The sequence below is a fragment of the Opisthorchis viverrini genome (genome assembly GCF_000715545.1).
Source record: "Opisthorchis viverrini unplaced genomic scaffold opera_v5_71, whole genome shotgun sequence".
NCBI lineage: Eukaryota > Metazoa > Platyhelminthes > Trematoda > Opisthorchiida > Opisthorchiidae > Opisthorchis > Opisthorchis viverrini.
Window position 1 is genome coordinate 905,127 of NW_008751727.1, and position 21,248 is coordinate 926,374.

The following is a 21,248-nucleotide window of genomic DNA, read 5'->3' on the forward strand; positions in this document are numbered from 1 at the left end:
ATGATGATGATGATGATGATCAATTGTGGTGCAGGAGAGACATCTGCTTATCCGTCAAGGGTCGAGTTTACAATGCTGCGGTGCGCTTCATATTATTATACGGGTAAGACACCTGGCGGCTGCGCTCCGGGGACATCAATCGTTTTTCACTGTTGCACCATCGATGTCTTCAAAGGACTTCCCGAGTGTTGTAACATCCCTCCTTTCACTGTCAATTCCTCCGGTTCCGTTGAACTTCTTCACCTGGATATCACATGAAATCCGCATATCGTAGATGCAATTCTTAGCTGAGGCGCCCATAAACGATTGATTTCCTTCATTTTTATAGAACCCTGTTAATTTTATTGATCTGTGCTAGGCGGGTTTGATCGTAAAGCAGAAATGACACAGGGACCTTTACTCGAACCACCCGCCATCCAAGCTTGGGTGGACAAGCATGTAAGGGACGTCTTAAACAATCCCATCACAGACGATCTCATTGTTGAGGTTCCCGATGGGGAACTTTGAGTGACGCGTAGGCTCGACAATCCCGAATATCAAAAGGAAGAATTGTGTTCGAAATTCTGCGGCACTATATGCACAAGGGTAAGCAAATTTTCGCAGCAAACCTCAATCGTCCACGTCCGTAGTGTCGACAAGCGCACAAATCTGTCGCTGATTGACACAATGCAGTGTCAGCGCCGCACAGTGGTGCAGGTTTCAGCGTCCTTTCCGACAGCGGTCTCGTGATTCTCATTGGCGTTGCGATCACACAGAACTCATGAGAAAGCAAGACAAGGCAGGCTCAGTAAACGCTCATGAACGTGTCAGCCGCGCAGAGTCATATATGCTAATCTATGGGTATCGGACGGTCTTTGCGTCAAGGTGAGTGGCGGGAACAAATGAGCAAAGCAAGTGGAGCTTAAAAGTACATAAGCAGAGTGCGCAAATGATGGAGGGATTATCATGGGGTCAAGTTAGATTCCATACTCATGCAAACTTAATAGGGACTTGGCTTCTACTCCGTTGTGACGGATGAGTAACAGTTACTTTTGCCTTGAGAGGTAGCCCCCGTCTAAACAAGTGATGTGAAATTACTGATAACAAGTATCCGCTCTTGAGGTTCACGAATTGGTTACCACATCACGTCTAAGTTTTGCCCTTACTTGTCACTGACAAACAATGGAGTTCCGGCGCAGTTGGAACACAAATGCTTCCGCTTCTTATGACTGTTGTACTTTTGCAAAGCTGGTTCCCAGTATCCCCTTTCCGTTTGCTTCTGAAAGACTTCGATCAACAATGGGATCAGTGGGAATTCGGTTGCTGGACAGCTCTTCTATCCTAGCCCCATTCAATTGCACCATATTGCGCGCCGTGCCTAAGTATGTGTCTCCTCTACCTTATTTAACCGAATCTACCGCTGCTGTGACTGGGAATGCTATTTTCCTAAAGAGAACGTCCTGACGAAATCTGCGGCTATCAAGTTGAAGAGATGCAATGGATGAACACTATGCGCCAGGTAGGCAGACGTGAGCCTAGCCCTAATGATCTGCGGTAGAAGAAACTGCATTCGAATCTATTAACATCAAAACCAGATAAAACAGCCGGTAAAGTTTGAGCACTGATGACAAGACCATCCGGTGTCTGGTTCAAAAATGGAACAGTTAGCAGTAGCGTTAATTGGCATATTCCAGTGACAATTCAACTGCATTCTCGCCTTAGCAGGAGAGCAACTCCATCAATGTTGGGTTGGAAGTGTTGCTTTTTCGTAGAGAAAGGACTAGCGACGGCGAAGTTCTGTGAAGTAGAAAAAAGATGCTTGTCTTGTGTCCGCTGCGTGAATGACTGTAGCAACTGAGCCAACTTTCGTTTAGGCTAGCTGACTCCAAAAGAAAGGCTCAAACTTACCATTTTGAAGAAACAGCTGATCCCATGGTCCTTTTCGGAAAAATGGGTGTTTGATTAAAACAAACTCACATCTATCAAGGGGTAAGAACGACTGATCCTGTGACCTTCTTCGAAATATTCAAAGTATGCATGCATTATTGAGCTGTGAATACAATATGTCCACGAGAACCTGTGTTAAGGTTTGGTCTTCCAGCGACCAAATTATTTTACGCATCAGCATAGAGCATATCAGTAAAACAGAGACACTCCACTGCAGCATGTGTGTCATTTGCAGCTAATTTGACCCGTTTCATTCGTACATCTGAGTCCCAATGCAATTATTAAAAAGGAAGCCGATGAACAAGGAGAATAAGTTCCAACCTTTGCAAATGCTCCTTTTGTTGGAGATCACTGCATTGATTTCTCATGGATCGCTCTTGATAAGTCTTTCTTGGTACTTATGTTCCCCGCGTTTACTGGTTACTCACTTTACTTTACACCATCGGCTTGTTTATTGGCTTTTCTTTGAGATCAAATTAAAGCTGGTTCTTCGGACCATAGATCGAGCGATTTGGCAGGGATCTGGTGGCGGTGGATAACAACCTGGAAGTTGTATAGAAAAACACACTTAGTTAACTACCCTTAACGAAGATATTTCCCCATAATTTGGGGTCTATGATATTGGCGCATCGCCCTCTGGAGTTTAGCTCCTCGTTGACACGGAGCTACCCTCAGGGTATAATATCAGTCAGAAAGTCACATTTAACTTCTAAAAATTTCTGGAAAATCAAGTGGACTATTCGAAGTGTCAGATCCTCGTAATCGTGAACCATCCTCTACACAAGATATCTGTGGCGTTTCAGCCACCTTGAAACTGTCAATCTCGGTTTGCTCAAACGTTAGAGGATCGTTAAAAGATTTTGAGATCTAAACAGTGGGCTTCCGAGCCTTCTGTATTTAATATGACTTCTCTCTATTTTAAGGGAACTTCACGTCATGGGCTGAGAATTGTTTGACCTGTTCCCCCATATTCCCGAGTACGATCAATATATATCCTGAGTATGCTCATCACCCTCATAGTTCGTAAAATGTAAGTCTGTTCAAGCCAGCCAGTTAACTAGCGTATCGTTTTATTATCGGAAAGTAATTTGCCCGATTGACAGGGATGCACATTTCATTGTAGAGCTTTACAGCCCACTGTACACTGACCATTTGAAAGTGAGCTGAGAGCTTTGACAACCGGCAATATTCCGTCGCATTTCGATGACCTGATAATCACCAGAACCCAGATCTCACAGGACGCGCCCAGGCATGAAAAAGCACATGTGCAGAGAGCGATACATCCCCAAGGCCACGTTTCGGAAAGCTGGTGCGTTGGCGGAGCCCACGGAACACGGCTTAGCAACATACGACCAGTGGAGTGGGGCTGAAATTGTTCACGACCGGAACACCGCCATGGGCTGTACAGAGCGAACAAGTGAACGACCATATTCGGCCATGTAGTCATCCTGTATATTTATGCATAAGCTCTGTATGTTTTGTCCTGACAATACTGCCGTGTCCAGAGTTCTCTGTCTTCTTATCGCGTAGCCTGGCTGGTTCAGTGCAGGCGTAACCAAAAGACGGCCACCCAAGACACAACATTGACGGGCTAATTTCATCAAGATAATCAGCTCTCTTAGGGGCGCTTGCCACTGCCGGATATGGAAACATTTCACCCCTTGCATAGAAACAAGATCAGCTGACCGTTATTCCATAGAATGCATAACACTGGTGATTTTGAACGAGAAAGGGACTGATGTGCCGTAGTGGGAAGACGAACCTGTTTAGTAAGTGGATGGCTTGGGAGAACCTAGTAGTCACTTGACTGTTTTTGTCTTAACTCCTGATTAGTCTGTCAACCCTAATGCTTAATAATTTTTTAAAGCTTCGAAAACTTGCGTCAGCTTATAAACTCCTCTGTTTTAACTCCTCATTTGTTTTTTCTCTTTCAACAACTCATGCGCTTGCATGCGTCTTGCGTGCCACTTTCACAATCCCAGTCTAGTGCACCTTGTTTCTGCACTTACTAATGAGGTCATTATAACCGTGATCTATTATGATGTTATCGATGTTATGATGTTCCCGAGCATCCCACTTCTTTAGTAGCACGTCGGCGGATCCCAGATGAGGAGAGTAATGCTGTTAATGAATCGCCCCATTTTCGCCCTTCGATTTGTATCATTATTGGTACGCAGAGCACTGTTGAGCATATGGTAAGACTATGCAGTAAGTTTACAAAGCCAGGACATGTGTTATGTACCAACCTGGGTGAACAGATCAACGGTCATCTGGTCAGTAGCCAGCTAACCCACCCAAGCTGTTACTATTTAAAGACATCGATAAAATCACATAAAGTATTGTGATACGGACATCATTGTCCTCATATGTTCGGTCACAGAAGATGAACCCAAATGAACAGTTTCTGTAACCTCCCCCTGGTTTTCTTGAAGGAACGCCACACATAAAGTTTCTGAAAAGAGAAAGTAGATTGTGACATTCTGAATTTAGAAGACATGAAACGGCCTGTATGCAATATACCCAGCTAAGAAGATTTAAAAGAGAGATCTATTTGAATCTCTCGGTAGAACAAAATTAGCTTCAGAGGAAGTAATACGCTTTGTTTTTTACTCAATGTAAAACCCAGCCACTGTGAAACCGCAAACTATTTTATCATTTGGCATAAAATGAGTGACACACAGTGGATAGCATGTGAACTAGTTGAAAAGACGGCAGCTATAATCCAGCTTTATGCATTTTTTGCTAGATCTTCCCCAAACCACGGTGCTCGAGGAAGTAAAGGATAATGACGAATTGCTCGGATGGTTCTGTTTGACTGACGGTTATCCTAACGAAGCCAGTACCTATCAGCTTACAATTCTGGAACAGCCCAGTAATTCCTTCTACCAGATTGATGTGAACGAATTGGTGCTGACACCCTATTCGGTTTTCGGACAGTTGAGAGTGCAGTGTATTGCCGAAGGCGTATGGAATGGGCAGAATATTGTGGTTAACGGTACACATAATTTAACTTATGTTGGTAAGTCTTAGTTTCCTCTATGAATGACATTCTGAGGTTACTTGGTTGTTCTCGCACTCATTGTTCCGCCCGAGTTCATCATGAGGTCTGTATGATTAACCGTGTTGAACGTGGAAATATTGAATTTAATAAAAGCCACACACAACCTCACGCGCCAGTTTGAAATGCGCCATTTGTAAAATTGGTCTACGCGAGCGTGGTCCTGACACTGAAAAATACTCAGGTTTTCGACTCCCCTGTGTCCGTCAGATGAGTCCCAGTAATGATATACTCGCTCAAATGTCAAGCTTCTCAAGACCCCACAACATCTTAACCGGGAACTGACGTTTTAATTGAAAAATACAGAGGGACACAATAAGCCCTCAAACACCATGATCTGGCATATTTGATGCTCATGAAAAACACACCATGTTTTATACCCATCATGTGGGTTGGTGTTGGCGAATCCGTAACCAGACAGTTAGAAAGCGTGTTTTCGGCTGTGTAACGGGTACTTCCATTGAAGAATGTGTCCAGCACCAGAAGTTGCGTTGGTTGGGACATGTGTTACGTATGCCGAACCATCGTTTTCCGAAGAGAGTGCTGTTTTCCATGCCCAACTCAGAGTGGCGTAAACAGAGAGGTGGCCAACCCTTGACTTGGCAGAGTGGGTGAATGTCTGGAGGTATAGGCACCTCGAAATGATTGTGGTAAGTTAGCACTAAGTCCCTCCCCCGTCCACCTTTATTCCTTTCTTTACAATAGTTCTTTCAAATAAATCATGGCAGTACGGCAGTGAAGCATCGGTGTTGAACACTGATGTCATGCTGTCGATGATGATGATGATGATGACCCATCGACTTTGTCCAAACTGGTGAAACTATCTGCTTCTTGAACTCCAGTCTAAATAACTATGATGCCGGTCGAACAAGAAGGGTACTCTGAGACATACATGTTGTTAGGCGGAATTCCACGCAGATCCCGCTTTACCGCTCGTACTCAGGTGCTGCTACGGCCGGGAACTCCATCCCACGCAAGATTGGCCAAGAACTCGGGACGCTAGCCGGTCCGGCATCAAGACGAGATCCGGTTGGTTGAAAGTCTGGACCCAACAGTCAATCATGACCCAGTATTGGCCAAATGCCGGTTGCCAATGCCGCATCCAGAACACGTCAGAAATTCCAAAGTTATAACCGCCTACACACTATATATACGAAGCTGTACAGCTGTTCCTGACTTTGGTTGGGGGCGTTAACATACCTTGTGTACCTTTGGTGGTTGTTTCTGAGGCAAACGTTAGCTTGGGAGGCTCAGACCGAGAACTAAGCTGGGAGAAATACCGTTACTACACAAGTAGAAATGTGAAAATTGCAAGAGTTCCAGAAAATGTTGGACTTTTTTGGAAGTTCATTTGCAGACTAGTGCTTCCTTAGTATGTAAGATGCTGTTAAAGCAACCGAATAATCATACTTACTTTCGTCATCTCCTTGAAAAGATTCAACAAATGCACTCATTCGCACATCAATTTGTTTTTCGCAGGAGACTCAACTGAATTACTCGTTTATGATATTCTACAACTGAATGTGCTGCACAAGGGCCGCCAGTTGGTACGGTTTAGCCCAAAACACAGAATTACTGGATAGTTGAGAAAATAGGCTGAGAATATTCGCGGAGACTGTTACATGGTGTGCGATGTCGGCACCAAAGACTAGTAAGGTCAAAACAAACACAGCTGGCGTGATACACTCCTTCGTCGAGGGCAAACTAAATGAATCTCTTATTTGTGACATTCAACTGAGTCTGTATTTAACGTCAAAGCAACTGGCATAGTGGTGAAGGTGCTGCTGTGGATCCGAAAATATTAAGAACAGTCTATAATAATTTTTGAATCGATTCACTCTTCTTCAAGCCTTTGGAATATCTTGTATAATTTTTCATTACTTCAGGTGATATCTGAAAATTGGTGACCATTCATTTAAAACTGTATCTTAAAAAGTGGGGGAATATTCTTGACGGAACGCATTACTCAAAAGGGAGCAGAGACTTCTTAAGTAGTACACGACTGGTTTTGCTCCTCTTGCGAATTTTCCGGTATTGTCCAAGTGTAAGAAAACTTAGGGACTACTCCCACCAGATGAGCCTCAGAATAGACGGAAGTTGTGAGCTGTAAAAGAGATTTCACAAACTTGTAAGTAGTTTCTTTTGGGGAGATATACTGCGACATGTGGAATATCGTACCAAGTGAAGCATGAGGCCTTCCCTAGAGAATCTGAGACAGTTTTAGGACACTAAAGCCAAGAAAGCCTGTTATAATCCTTTTGGGATCGAGTAACTGAATGCTCTGTACCCGTGTCGTCCGTTTTGTCTGGATGGCTGAAGCATTTCCTCGCATATATCATTCATTACCACCTGTGACACTTGAACGTTTTTCCTCGTTAAAGGAAGCAATCGGATGACCGCAAAACACAAAGCACTGTTTCGGATTAACCCGAATCAGGTATACTACACTCTGGTTCTCGTCAGTGTCAGCATCTACTTCGGAATCTACGGATACTTATTGAGGAGAACACTGAAGGACAAGAAAGCTGATCAAGTTCCCGTGGATCCTGTCATGATAGTGAGTGTCGCCGACGTTGTATGTTTTGCAGTGGGCAGTGCTGAGTTGCACAGGAAACCAGTTGATTTATTTTTGTGTCGTCCACATGAAACTTGACATGCTAGATATTCATCCCTTTGTAATTATCGAAAACTTGAACCGATTGCTCTAACAAATACGTTCACAAAAACTGCGAGCTGCACGTTGGTACAAGCGATGCCCTTGTTCCTCGAGTGATCTCTCCAGCAACAAACGATTGTGACTTTAGTGTGTCTAGAGATGCATCAAACGCGGTCGAATCGACCTCTGAATCCTTACTATTCAGTAATTTGCGGTAGTACCACATTACTGCCCTATTCTAGTGAATGTGCTACGAAATTAATTCGGCAATTGAGAGTAACTGCTTAAAAATACGAGTGCGAAGATTGCCTCTGTCTATGCTTTGAACCGAGCTGAGTTGTCTAAAAACCTAAATTCACTTCCACGGAACCAAGTGGATGCGTTTAGATTACACAGATGCAAGAACAGTCAATTTGGTCGTTAGCCACATTGGTTTTCGGACTATCACTTGATGGTTGGTCCAGCTCAAATTAACCTGCATGGCCGGTGCATTTAACAGCCTGATGCTTTTACGCCGGCAGAACGTTCAAACCTATCCATCTTTGCTTTTCTCTCTTTCATAGTACTGTTTCTTTACAGGGCCGTTGTCATTGGTTATTGTTAAATCATCATCAGCATACCAACATTCATCTGCGACTCTTCACTGCTGTACAACCATAATTTATTTGAAAGCTTTATTGTGAAAAAATAAAATAAAAGCGAACGCGGAAGGGACTTAGTGCTACCCTATCACAATCATTCTAAGGTGCCTTCACCTCAACACACTTATTCAGGTAAGCTGGATGGAAATTAACAAAAACAAGAATGCCATTGACATTAGCAGCCAAATCTTGCAGCGTTTCCAACCAGGCACAGTGAGGAGCACGTGGTCCCCGACGTGGAAGGCCAGTAGCACCAACAGCACTCAAACGTTTCGTAATGCCCCACTGCCAGGTCAAGGGTTGGCCATCTGTCTGTTTCCGCCATTCTTAATTGGGCACGGAAAACTGCACTCTCTTTGGCAAACGAGGGTTCGGTTTGCGCAATACATGGCCTAAACAACGTAGCTTCTGATACTGGACACCTTAACAATACCGGAGATCGGTTCGGTCAGATGGAATTTGGTCGCAGTATGCACTGAGTGCATTGTAACAGGCGAACGGTATCTTCGAGTGACGCGTAATACCAGAAACTCCGGAAGGCAAGACAAAGTCGGAGCTGGGTTCCTATACGGTACTAATAATGTAAGACAAATTCACAAACTACACAAACCTCGACAGTAAATACTCGTCCAAAACAAAATTGTCCACTTGGACTACAAAAGTACAAACCAAAGGATCAAACAGGCTCCCACCTGCGACAGTCATACGTGTACAAAGTCGGCCACAAATGGCCGGATGACCTCAGGGCCAAATGGGTGAAGTGTTTAGGACAAAAAAAAGTCACTTCATGTACACATTAAAAACAATAGTGGAGCGGAGGTTACAAATAGGGACAGACTAGACGTGGGGAGTTCCAGTTGTCAACGTAATGGATGATACATACATCGTCCTAGGTTGCACTGCCATTTGACTAACGGTATATTGTGTACTCTGTCGTCTACCTACTCTGCAGTCTACCTATATATTCTCTCGTTTATTACACTGCACAAAATTTGTCCCATGTTTCAGCTGGAAGTATAATCAATATTTTACTTGTAATGTTTATGAAGACTCTTTGACAGTCCTCTTTAGCTCTTACACTTTGAGATACATCAGATAAGATTATTCCCTTGTTTGCCATGCCATCGATGTCATCCTTGGACACCAATTTGAAGATGTGAATAGAAGAACACTCATAAAGAATTACAAATGGTAGGATTGGTAGAAACTAAACTCATACGTCTAGCTGATAGGTACTAGAAAGGGCAGAGGAGTGTCCATGAGTTTTCAGAGACCAGAAGCATGAATGGTTTTGAATGGCGTTAGCGCGTTAGTAACGAGGTGATTACAAAACGGGTATTAGGTTGTGCGGGGTAAACATAAAGCACTACCAACTACGACGGCTCGGTCATGTGGCACGCATGCCGAAAAACCGTTTACCGAGACGAGTGTTGTTCATCGTGTCTCCTTCAAAATGAAGCAGACCACGAGGTGGACAGCGCAGGACTTGTCAGAAAGACGTGAAAGAGAGCACGAAGAGTTTGGGTGTTGTACTCCTTCAATGATGGGGTCCCCGTGACCCCATTTGTGTTTGTCTGGAGACGCTGCAAGGAATGGTGGTTAATCGATGTCAGTGGCCTTTGTGTTGTCAGATTCTTTAGATTGTCTGATTGAGCGTTCGGAGGTGCACGCACCTCAGAATGCGTGACATAGGCCAGCACTAGGTCCCCTCCCTCATCAACTCTTTTTCTCTTCTTTTGAATCTAGGGTTTTAAATATAATTAGACGAACCTTGTGGTCGTACGGCAGTGAAGCAGCAGCGTCAACATTGATATTGCTGTTTTTGATAATGATGATGATGATGGGCTCGAGATAGCTCAGTGGTAAAGGCGCCAGCTTACGGACCGGAAGGTCCGTGGTTCGAATCCAACATCAGTATCTTAACTGCTCCTGTTTCCATAATCCCTAGTGCCTGTACCTGGATTGTAAGTGGTGTGTTTACTGATTGCACGTCCAGTAGCATGACCTTACACACATGCAAAGTGCATATTTAAGGGGCGGAGGACTTTGATTAGTTTATCCAAAGGCGTCTGCGCCTTCTGCTCTTCGAAGACTAGAAGCATGTCGTCTGCATATTATAGATGGACGAGATAGCTCAGCGGTTAGAGCGCGAACTTACTGACCGGAAGGTCCGAGGTCCGAATCCGAACTCTGGCTATCTTGGTTTGAGCAACCTGGCAGTATCCCAGATCTCATGCCTTCTTCCGTTGACATGGGTGCATGATATGAATGCCCAATGTGGACGACTAAGCCCGAGAGAAGCACAACTAAGGGGTATATTTGAAGTCAATGCTCAGCGCATGGATAGCGTTGAGCGAGTGGTTTAGTTGTGTGCACATCATTGTCTGTTCCCAGCCAGTACGAACTTCCAGAGCAAACACTCAGATCGAGTTGCTTGAGGGCCTCAACCGCAAGACGGTTAAGGGCACAATTGGACCATGTGGGTATCAGTTACCTGGGTACGCAACTTGACTCTGATTATGCTACCGTGCGTACCCGGTTACCAATTCGCTTCCCGTCAGCATTTGTTGGGGATATCAATATCCCCCAGAAAACGCTGTTTTTATGTGTGCTAGCGAACTCCTGGCATCTTCAAGGTCAAACTATGAAAAATCAATGGCCTATTGATACTCCAAGAAAATTTAAATCCGACCACGTACAGGATACCATTCTTTCCACTGACTTGGGTTCGGAAGCTCCGGGCATCGCCTGTTGATCGTGTGTTGTTGGATTATTAAAGTTTGTGTCCGAGGTTCTCGTCTTCTTACTATTCGCCGCGCTAGGAGTCTGTATCAAGCAACATAGCTGGGGATAGAGTATTGCCACAATCCGCATTATCACATTGTTTGCTCGCTGCGTGACCGAACCGTAACAGCGTTCTATCCAATTAAAAGTTTGAAGAGTGACTAAGATTTAGGGTGAGATGGCTGAAGTGGTTGGAGCGCAAATTTACTGACCGGAAGGTCTGTGATTCGAACTCGACCTCTGCCTCTCGACTTCCCCTGTCCAGGCTTGGGCAACCTGGCAGTATCCCAGCCCTCGTGCCTCCTTCGTGTGGCATGGCAGCTAGGCACCGAAAGAGTGCTGCAGCTGGACGATTATTATTATTGATTAGGCACCTAATTTTGTGCTCCTTATAGAAGAGACCCGATTTAATCGGTTCGTCCCATTCATCGAATAGAAGACACACCCCGCTCCGGATAGACTGCGGTTCTATAACCACTGTGCAAGAGACGTCATTGGTCTGTATTCCCCAGTTGCCTTTTTACTCCAATTCTGATGTCAATTTCTTTTCTGCAGTTAGTTATAGATAAAAATCTACACGATCCGTGAGTTGGTTGCATTATGCATCATCAGCAGTTCTGCTAAACCCATATGTGTGATCCTTGAACAAGCATAGAACAGTTACTTGACAACCTCATGACTGAGGGTCGCATCGGTGATAAAAACCCTGTAAAAAAAAAGGACTCCTTGTGTAAGTCTGAGCCATCACATTGGAGAATGCTTGCCAAGCTCGGCGAACAGATCAACAGCCAACTGATCAACAACCATCTGAGGACTTATCAAGATCATATTATGCGTAAATCATAAGAGCTATTCAATGAAGAGCTAGAATATTTCTAAGTTAGAATTGGATACAGTTGGTGATACCCAGTTCAAGTTGCCCTGGTCGGTCTTGTTCAGTGTAAGGTGTTCGACACTGACAATTTAGAGTCCTGTGACATGTTGAATCAATCAATACATTGCCTCAAGCATTCACGGACCTTACGAAACGAATGTGTCACACCCAACCAAGTTTGTCTGCCATGAACCTGAGTACTGAAGATAGCTAATGTCGGGCGAAAATAACAGTGGTGCTGCGGTACATTCAGTAAAAGAAGAATGCCAGGTTAGTTAGAGAAGTATAAGACTTGGCTTACCGGGAGGTGTAAAATAAGTGTTCTTTCGGCGACTCGTAGGCAACTTCAATCGCATATCGCTTCCATGTGAGTAACGTGGAGTTTCAACCAACAGCAACCGTTTACTGGAAAATAAATTTTCAGTAAAACAGCCAAGGTTTTGATGTGCCTTTTGAGATGTTTGTTACACAAATTAGGTATTGCAAACCGTTCTTCGGATATCTAAAATGGTAGGCCCGTAATGTGAGCTCCGAACACTTAGTTCAAACTGTTTGTTTGCACCAACTCCACATTTCTTGGTTTTGTTTGGCACAAAATATTGAACAATTCTTTCCACAGCATAATGTTATACTGAACATTCATGAAGTTAGTTTGGGATGGACCGACTTTGGTCATCTTTGCAGTCTGCTGCACGAGTTCAACACAATACACAAGATCTGTTTCATGCTTGCTGAGAGTGACTTGCAATCACAGCCTACCAGTTCACCGAACGATCTCCAGCCAGTTGAGGTGGAACCGGATCATTCGCTGACAAGCGGCGACAGTATCTCGACGGACGGTGACATTAAAAATTCGTATCAAGACGAGCCGCTAACGTTAAACGAAGCTCTAATGAAGCATCAGGACAGTCGAAGTCAGCGCTCTATCCTGCTTACAGGGGAGCATTCATTACCAAGATTTTCCGTGCTGATCAATGAACCTTTATCTTATCAGGTCAGCGAGCCTATCTCACATTCTTTGTCAAGTCAGACTGAACAACGACAAAACGAATGAGGCTGAAAACACTTCATCCGCAGGCGTTCATCCGCTGAGCCACCAAGTGGGTTGTTTTACAAATCATCACTGACGAAATCTTGCAAAATGTCCTGTTTTGTACTGATCCGTTGGCACATGCGTGCCTACGCGTTACTGAGCCGAAATGCGTAATATTTTTGTGAATCAAACCAACTGTTTGTTCCTGACCATGTCTGTTTTATTTTCTTGATTCTATCGGTCTGTGAGATCCACGAAGTGTTGGGTGATTGTATTCTGAGGGCAGTATGCATTTCCATACGTTCCCGGGAGGGTTCATTCCTAAGGTACGAAACTGAGATTCATATAAATATGGTTGATTGATTCTGAGGGCAGTATACATTTCCATACGTTCCCGGGAGGGTTCATTCCTAAGGTACGAAACTGAGATTCATATAAATAGAGACCCCATTGGACAACCCGGAAAAGGAGGCCAACGAGAGGTCAAATTCTACCTTCGCTTCTATGGAGGAAGAATACTGTACTGGGTATTGTGCGCAAGGTATTTCAAGGTTGATTAGCAAGAACTCCTGACGAGTGAATAGTCAGATTACCTTCAGATATATATATTCCTCTATCCATCAACCACCAGTCTAAAATGGGAGCTTTCTGTCGTAAGAAACATGCATAAAATCCGAGGAAGTTTTTGCTGGAGCAGAACTGTATGGTGATTGTTCAAATGGTCTGATAAGACAGCGCATATCCGGTGTGGGTATTATGTGATTATTTTACAAAATAACTGAGTACTAAATGCAATTGGAATGACTAACAGATGCGATTTCTTATGAGTAATCACGACAGAGTTTATTCATGTGGGTCGTGATACTGTCACTCAGGGGGACATCAGTTTATGCTCCCTAATTGTTCGAACTAATCTAAATTTGGGAAACTACATCTGTTTGTTCTATTCCATTACTGAAAGTTGATACTGTCGCTGGAGGTCTGGTTCTAAGGCCTTTGAAATTCGAAGAAATTGCAGCTTTATTGAAATAGGAAAGTCCAAACTTACCCTATACCTGCTTGCATTTTTTTGCATCAGTACCAGGATTATTGTCCCTAAACTGAAATACTTTGGGTGATGGCTTGCAGCCGTTGAACATAAATCGTGGAACCTGCTAAGATTCTGGACCAAATATGTGGAGTTATACCAGCCAGAGAAGCACGTAAATTTGAGGACGGACCTCGTCAGCCAATCAAGAAAGAAGTACAAGAAATAGCCAACATTCCTCCGTCCTTGTTTCCTCGCTGCAGCTTCTACGGTGCTCAAAAGACTCATTGGCTGCATGGTCAAACGGGGTATCCACATCAGTAATCTACATCAGTAATCTTTGAGAAAGAATCATAGTTCTGTTCTGCAGGGAATCTGTCTGAATTATAGCTTCCTTGTCCGTAAGAACAAACTTTAGTCAAGCTGACAAAACGAAACAACACAGGCGCCCACGCTCATGGAAGTACCATACTGGACATACTTTACTATTGTCATTTTTGACCATGGTCATCGGAACGTCTCAGTCAATAACGCAAGCCATTTCGTGATTCACACTTCGTTTCACTTAAGGGCATAATGCGAATCCACAGACAGCTTGCGCGCAGCTGAATTCGCGTTTACGTGCAAGCTGTTGGCACCAAAATAAACGCGAGGAGTACGACTAGTGAGTGAGCGTGCAGAGGTCTGTCTCAAAAAATCAGCCAGCCAAGACATGACAGGCATAACGGTGGGCACCGGCACCACTTATCGGTGATACTGATCCAATTTGTTTCTTCTTTCAAGTTTTAGTTCAATACTTTACCTGATCCAGTGCAGCACCGGGGAGACCTTACCGGAACGTATCTCTTACCGCACCATCAAGTTAGTAACGGATAGCCTGGTAACATTCCGGCAACTCTGTGATTCTTGGTGCTTTCATCATCAAGATGACAATATTGGGAGGGTACCGTAGGCCAAACTTACCTCGACTCTAGGTGATAACTTCGTTTATCAGGTGGATAAGTGAGTAGGTTGGTGACTTACAAGACCGGTCTTACTGGGGAACGTTTGTCTGAATGTTAAACTGTTCCGCACGATACAGTACGCATTGGTAAGATTCATCCCTTTCCGAACGGCTCACTTGTTTTCGCCAATGTAACGTTTCACGTCTCACATCTAACGCCCACGTGGATAGTTGTTTTCCAGACCGTCCTGTAAAGTTCCAGGTTGTTCCACGATCTCAACTGGAGGCTGGAGTCCCTCAAACTTGCGTGACGGCTGTCTCCGTAGAGGAATTTTGGGTGTCCTCGATTTGGAACTTCAGTCTTCAACTGATCATAATCAGTCTGTTTTGAAATGAGGATTTTGGTCATTCGTTTCAAGTGGCTGGCTTCGCTTCCGACTGTACTCAGCCCAAACATTCTTTGATGTTTGAATGATTCCAATTTTGGAGATTCGGTGCTCCCAGTTGGTCCGGAGGATTTTGTATGGACAGTGTAATTGAAACTGGCCAAGAGCAAAACATCCTGTTAGTATATCGTTCACTTCTCGCTGTCCTACACTAGTAAAGACAGTGTAACAGCTCGGTACGCAGCAATCTTGGTGCGGTGTAATTGAAACTGGCCAAGAGCAGAACATCCTGTTAGTATATTGTTCACTTCTCGCTGTCCTACACTAGTGAAGACAGTATAACAGCTCGGTACGCAGCAATCTTGGTGCGTATGCGCAGGTAGCGAATGCTTTAGACGCTTCCCCTGAGCCACCATGTGCCATACTGGCCCTTGCGGTTCATGCGTTCACTTCATCGTCAAATCGCTGGTCTGTGGACAATGACGCACCAAGATAGCACAAACTCGTGCTGTAGATTATCTCACAAAAACTTAACGGAATAGATGGCGTTTTATTTTGAATCCACGGACACGTTTTAGAAGTATTCATATTCAGACCAAAGCCAGAAGCTGCTGATTCTCTTACGCCGCAGTCAGCCGTCATAATTCCACCGCAGAATGTGGGAATGACAAGCAGTTGTCTGCAAACAGCAGTATACGGACACGGGTTTGCGCAGCACGATTTTGGTCTGGAAAACGCAGATGATTGTCAAGTAGGGGGTGAAAATAACTGGAACAAAAACAACGGCATCCTTCATAGAAGGTTCAGCCGATCCACTTTCGATAGATTTCCAGCACAAATCTAGTGACTTCCATTTCTGTGTGAAATACGCTGGAAACTCTTGATATCACGTTTGGTTATTTCAACGGCTCGAATTTGGTCTCTACCTCGGCGCACATATTGTGAATGAGCTCGTCCAGTCCATCTGTTGGTATGTCTGTCTATTTGTGTGTGTGTGTATCTATGTGCTTGTGCGTACGCCCCCTGATCAAGCCTGTTATGCTAGATTATATGTTGTCGGAATGACCACTCATCAAGGCGTCAGTCTCAATCTGCTCACCACAGTCTCAGTCTTGTCCACCGCATTCCATCCCAGCTTGGCCGCACCATTGTTAGTGACCTTGTAACACATGCCCACTGCAAGAGGTTGAGAAATGTTTCGGATAGTCGCTGTGATCGCGAACCACTGCAGTAGATCAGCATAATTTGAGGTGCACGGCTAGGTTTGGATACTTGGAATCAGTCATCTACGCGTAATTCAAAATTAAGCCGGGTAAAGATGAGGATTTTGTGGGTGTTGCAAGTTGTTCCTGCAGATTACCGGACAGTCTGATCACATAATTCCACGAAATCTGTCCGGCATTGTTCCCAGATTGTTTGGTTTGGAACGAAGCGACCAAAGAGTTTAGTGACTCTAGCTTACGTTGTTAACAAAAGAAAGCTCAAAAGTAGGGTTAGGGACCATCGGGGTTCACACTAATATGTTAGATAGATGTTTGTTGGTCTGTTCGCCGAGCTGGGCAGTTCGGTTGCAAACGTTTCATCACCAATCGGAGTGACATCATCAGTGCAAGCTCGGCTAACAGACCAAACACCAAGCAGTGCACCAAAATCTCCAAGGGGTGAGGGCTAGACGATTATGGCCTAGTTCTAATTTTCATATCGTCATTTAGTGCAGCCCGCTTTTTTTAGTCAAAATAAAATCGAGACACATGTTGCACAACTTTTCAAAGCCAAGTTACTATGTTAAACAGATCATTTTCAGAATATGAAATAAGCCCTTACAAATCTATCGTTCAAATCGTGAGTCTTCCGTGAGAGAACGAGAAGGTGTAAAATATGTTATGCTTGCATTTTGAGTGACTTTTTCAGGTACCACTTATTTCTTCACATAAAGTGAGACTAAATGGCACGTGTGATGCGTGTTTTGCTCTCTTAACCAGCTGAATAGCAGGTACCTGGTGTTTTAACGTTTTAAGGCGTAAATTATCTACCTAGATGGCATGGTCTTTCAATTAACCTCCCGAATCGAAATGTAAACTGAAAGCTAAACATACCCGTATTGCTGATCACGAGTAACAGAACTAAGCTGGGCAGTTCTTTATGAACTATGTGTGAAGCATCGATCAGCAGAATAGATTTCAGTTAAAATTCACTCCTGCAAGTTAAGTCAACCTTCTGTAAAATGCTAGGAAAATTGTTCAGAATTTAATCCTTACCGATACTCACCAGGAATCTTTGGAAAAATTCGAATGTGCAACCTCCTGGTCGGGAAACTATGACCATTCAGCCACAAGTGTCCGACGAGCAAGATAAATAGCCCGCATGTAGGTAGGGTAGAGCACCAACAAATTTCAGGCATGAGGTTCACCCCGTGTAACCTCACGACGATGAATTCACTGTTCTTGGCATGAGCATCAACTGCCAGTTAAAATTTTTTGGGCCTCTCACTGTCTAATTTCGACGGGCTTCTCACATTGGAACTGCAACCAATTAAGCGAGACTGAATTAGGTTTTGATGCTAGTCGTGAAAATTCGCTTTCCTTTTATCACGGGAAGTTCAAAATTTTTTTCTGGGAGACCATCACAAAAGCCAAATCAAATATCATCCAAAGACTGCTTCGCCCATTGTCAGAGCTATCTATCTCACCCATATGCTCAATAGACTTACCTCATTTTGTCCACAAGTAATGTATTTAAAAGTTCAGCTAAAAACTATGTCAAGGTCCCCACTAACGGATGTAGGCATAGTTGAGATTGAAGTGTATCTCCAACACTTTCCTCCCAGTACGATCATCTGACCAGAGACGTGCCTCGGAAAACAAAGGCTGCCTTACAACACATTGGACAGCTCCTAAGGAAGAGCACTGAAAAGACTAAAGTTTCAGTAACGTTTATGTAGGCAAAACAGGAGGCTGCGCATATCAATGAATCAATGTATCCTCTCCATGATCATCGAGAAGACAGATGGTGGAAACCGGTCCACAGACTATCCAGTAAGTGAGATTATCATCACTTTCCTTGGTTGATTCCATAATTCGTATCAACGATAAACAGAATCCTATAAGCGATCGGCGAGACGCCACCGGTGATTCTGACGTACCCCGAGTCATGAGTTTGACCTGCCTCCTCCTTTGCCTCTCAGACTTGGCCACACGGTGCACCATATCAAGCAAACCAGCTCCTATTGTTCGGCTACCATGGTAAATCAAAGTTTGAATTTTCTCTATCTCATGATTTATATCTTCACGTTATCTCAACCGAACTGATCGAGGGAATCCAACACCTGACCTAGGGAAGCATCACTCTGCCGGTCGATGAACTCTACTTGATCAGGTGCTTACTAGAGTGTATAAATTCAAGGTGAAAGCACTGCCGTCATAATAGTTGCTCTAGTGCTCAGTGGGAGTTTCTGACCCGGACAACCAGTTCATTTCACCCGTATGTTCGATTTATCTAGACTACTCATCAGTTCCCGAGTAGCTTCACTAAAATCGTTTGAACAAGCGATCGACAGACGACCATGACCGGTAAGCGAAATACTAGTAATTATTTTTGACGTTGAGGACTTTATGGCGGATCAACTAATGTAGAAACCTGAAGACAACGCTATCAATATAATGATTCTTGATCGTGTGCATCGACGCACAATGATATAACCACCTACAGAACACTGAGGACATAACCTAGACTCGTGAATAAACCAATAGCCAAGAGACTGGTGCACAGAATATCTAAGTCTTGTATACTGAACATTCTGGGTGCGTTTGAATCCGCTGCATGTAACCACATCAATTTCAGCGCAAAAAACTTTTCTCATCAACGGCCTAATCTTTTATTTACCTGAGGGTTCAACCAATGCGAGACACTCATTGCCACATCAATTCAGCGCAAAAAACTTTTCTCATCAACGGCCTAATCTTTTATTTACCTGAGGGTTCAACCAATGCGAGACACTCATTGCGAACTGCGACATCGAACGATTCTGTTTCAAGGTAACCACACTTTGGATCACCCACTCCTGGACAACTGGTGTACTGTTCAGCTGCTAACCGGAAGGTCACTAGTTGAAATGAGAGATGCGTAGTGGCGATACCTCTCAATGCAACTATTTTACATAGGCTGGTACTGCACGGAGTTCAGATAACTTGTAAACATATATAACGCTGTTTAGGACATGTATTTCGCATGTACACTTTGACATCATGATAGGCACCGTTCGCCTTGTATAGCTCATTTTGCCTAGCCCTATGCTGATCGGAAATGACCGAGAGGTGTATAGTCTATGACCTGGCAATACGTAGCTGCTTGGTTTATCCTTCCTTCGACCTACTAGGATGACTTAGTACAAACTGAGTATCACGCCGTCGACTTCGGCGTAAACGTGTGCCTGCCTTCGGTAGATCGTGTACCAGCACTTGGAAGCACGAAAAGGCGACGTCATCCAGAGACCTTTGGATCGCTTGCTATCATTAGTGGTGATTAATTTCTGGTTCTTTAGATGATTGTGACCAACACCAGTAATCACGTAGTCAGTAACACATGGATGAATACACGATCAATAAAGGATTTCGGACAATGTCCTTCGCCAGTGTTAGAGCGGTCCAAGCCAGCTCTTCGTAGTTTTATTTTTGCTGAAAGAAGACAGATACGTGAATCATGGTGCACAAAATTAACAACTCGGTTTCAGGAACTGAAGACAAGTCTGTCCATCCGGAAGGGAATGAGGTTGTCAGGACTTACTGGCAGACGAAATTTAGCATCGAACAAGTTCTAACTCGTTGGTTTTGCTGTCGGGTGAGCCGAATGGGGAACGATGAACGAGTGCGAAACCACCACAACTTGATGTTTCAGTGAACGGAAAACCCAAACACATTGAAATGAGCAGTCAAACGGATGAAAATGCACGATACAAGTGTAAAAACAGGTAGGCAGAGAAGTGTAAAAACAATGACCAGCAAACTAAGTTGCGTTGGCCATTGCCGTCTTCCTGGATGGGGACCCCGAGACGGGCCAAATCAATGGTTGGAGACATTGTCAGAGATGACCCAGTCGCGCCGTCATTGGCGCTCGTGAAAGCTATCACCTTCAGTACGTAGCTCTCTTCTCAATCCTCCCACTTGACCGTCCACTGACAGTGCTGTATTTACGCACTAATTTATCAGCTCACGCCCCCAATGCGCAGCTACTTAGCCCACCTCCCCGAATCATCGGTGAACGAAACTGCGGCAGCTGCAACCACTGTACGACAAGTACGCGGTTCTTACAGCTGGCGGTGATGATGATGATGAGGAGTTGGGTTTGATTTTGGCCGTCATTTTGATAGAGATTCGTTGATTTCCTACTGACTAGTTAACCTGCTACCCTGAGGTATTTGGGGCCGATATAAACAGGTCTAGCTAGCCCGAATGTGATCATATGTAGTTCAGATGCTTTTTTTCAATTTTGAGGACACCGTTTCCATCGATGTTATAACCAGTGGTGTGGCTAAAAGTCCCAACATTTAGCTTTTTGGTGACTTTGCCGACAGGTCCTTGGTGGACTGACTACGCACTGTGGTGGTTGTGTTGGCTTTAGGCAAGCTGTGGAAAATATTCATTATTTTGTATTCATGCTGAAAAATGTCTTTGATAGGATGCTTTCCCGTATTCTGAAAGTTGCCGGCTGCTTTATCGGGGTCGATTTTCTCTGAGAATCACAAACACCAATAATTCTAATTGTCGGCGGTCGAAAACAAATCCCTTATTTTTCTCAATCAAGGAGGTTGCCTCTAAACATCCTTGGTCCCGATAGCTGTGGGTGTTTTGAACCGTCAAGGCGTAAGTGCGACGACAGAACTTTCTGCTAGATCAGCTGTTCATTCCAATTCAAACAGGAATGT

The 21,248-nt window shown here is 44.1% G+C and overlaps 1 protein-coding gene across 1 annotated transcript in view; it reads left to right on the forward strand.

Moving 5' to 3' along the window:
• The window catches only part of T265_13490 (hypothetical protein), a gene marked incomplete at both ends in the record, with an annotated part of 21,165 nt that extends 7,988 nt beyond the window's left edge, over nt 1-13,177 (forward strand). The window contains 3 exons of the mRNA XM_009169105.1: nt 4,673-4,945; nt 7,366-7,541; nt 12,559-13,177. Coding sequence (XP_009167369.1) covers nt 4,673-4,945; nt 7,366-7,541; nt 12,559-12,993 — 884 coding nt within the window. The remainder of the gene's footprint in view (nt 1-4,672; nt 4,946-7,365; nt 7,542-12,558) is intronic.
• Between the last annotated feature and the right edge of the window lie 8,071 nt (nt 13,178-21,248).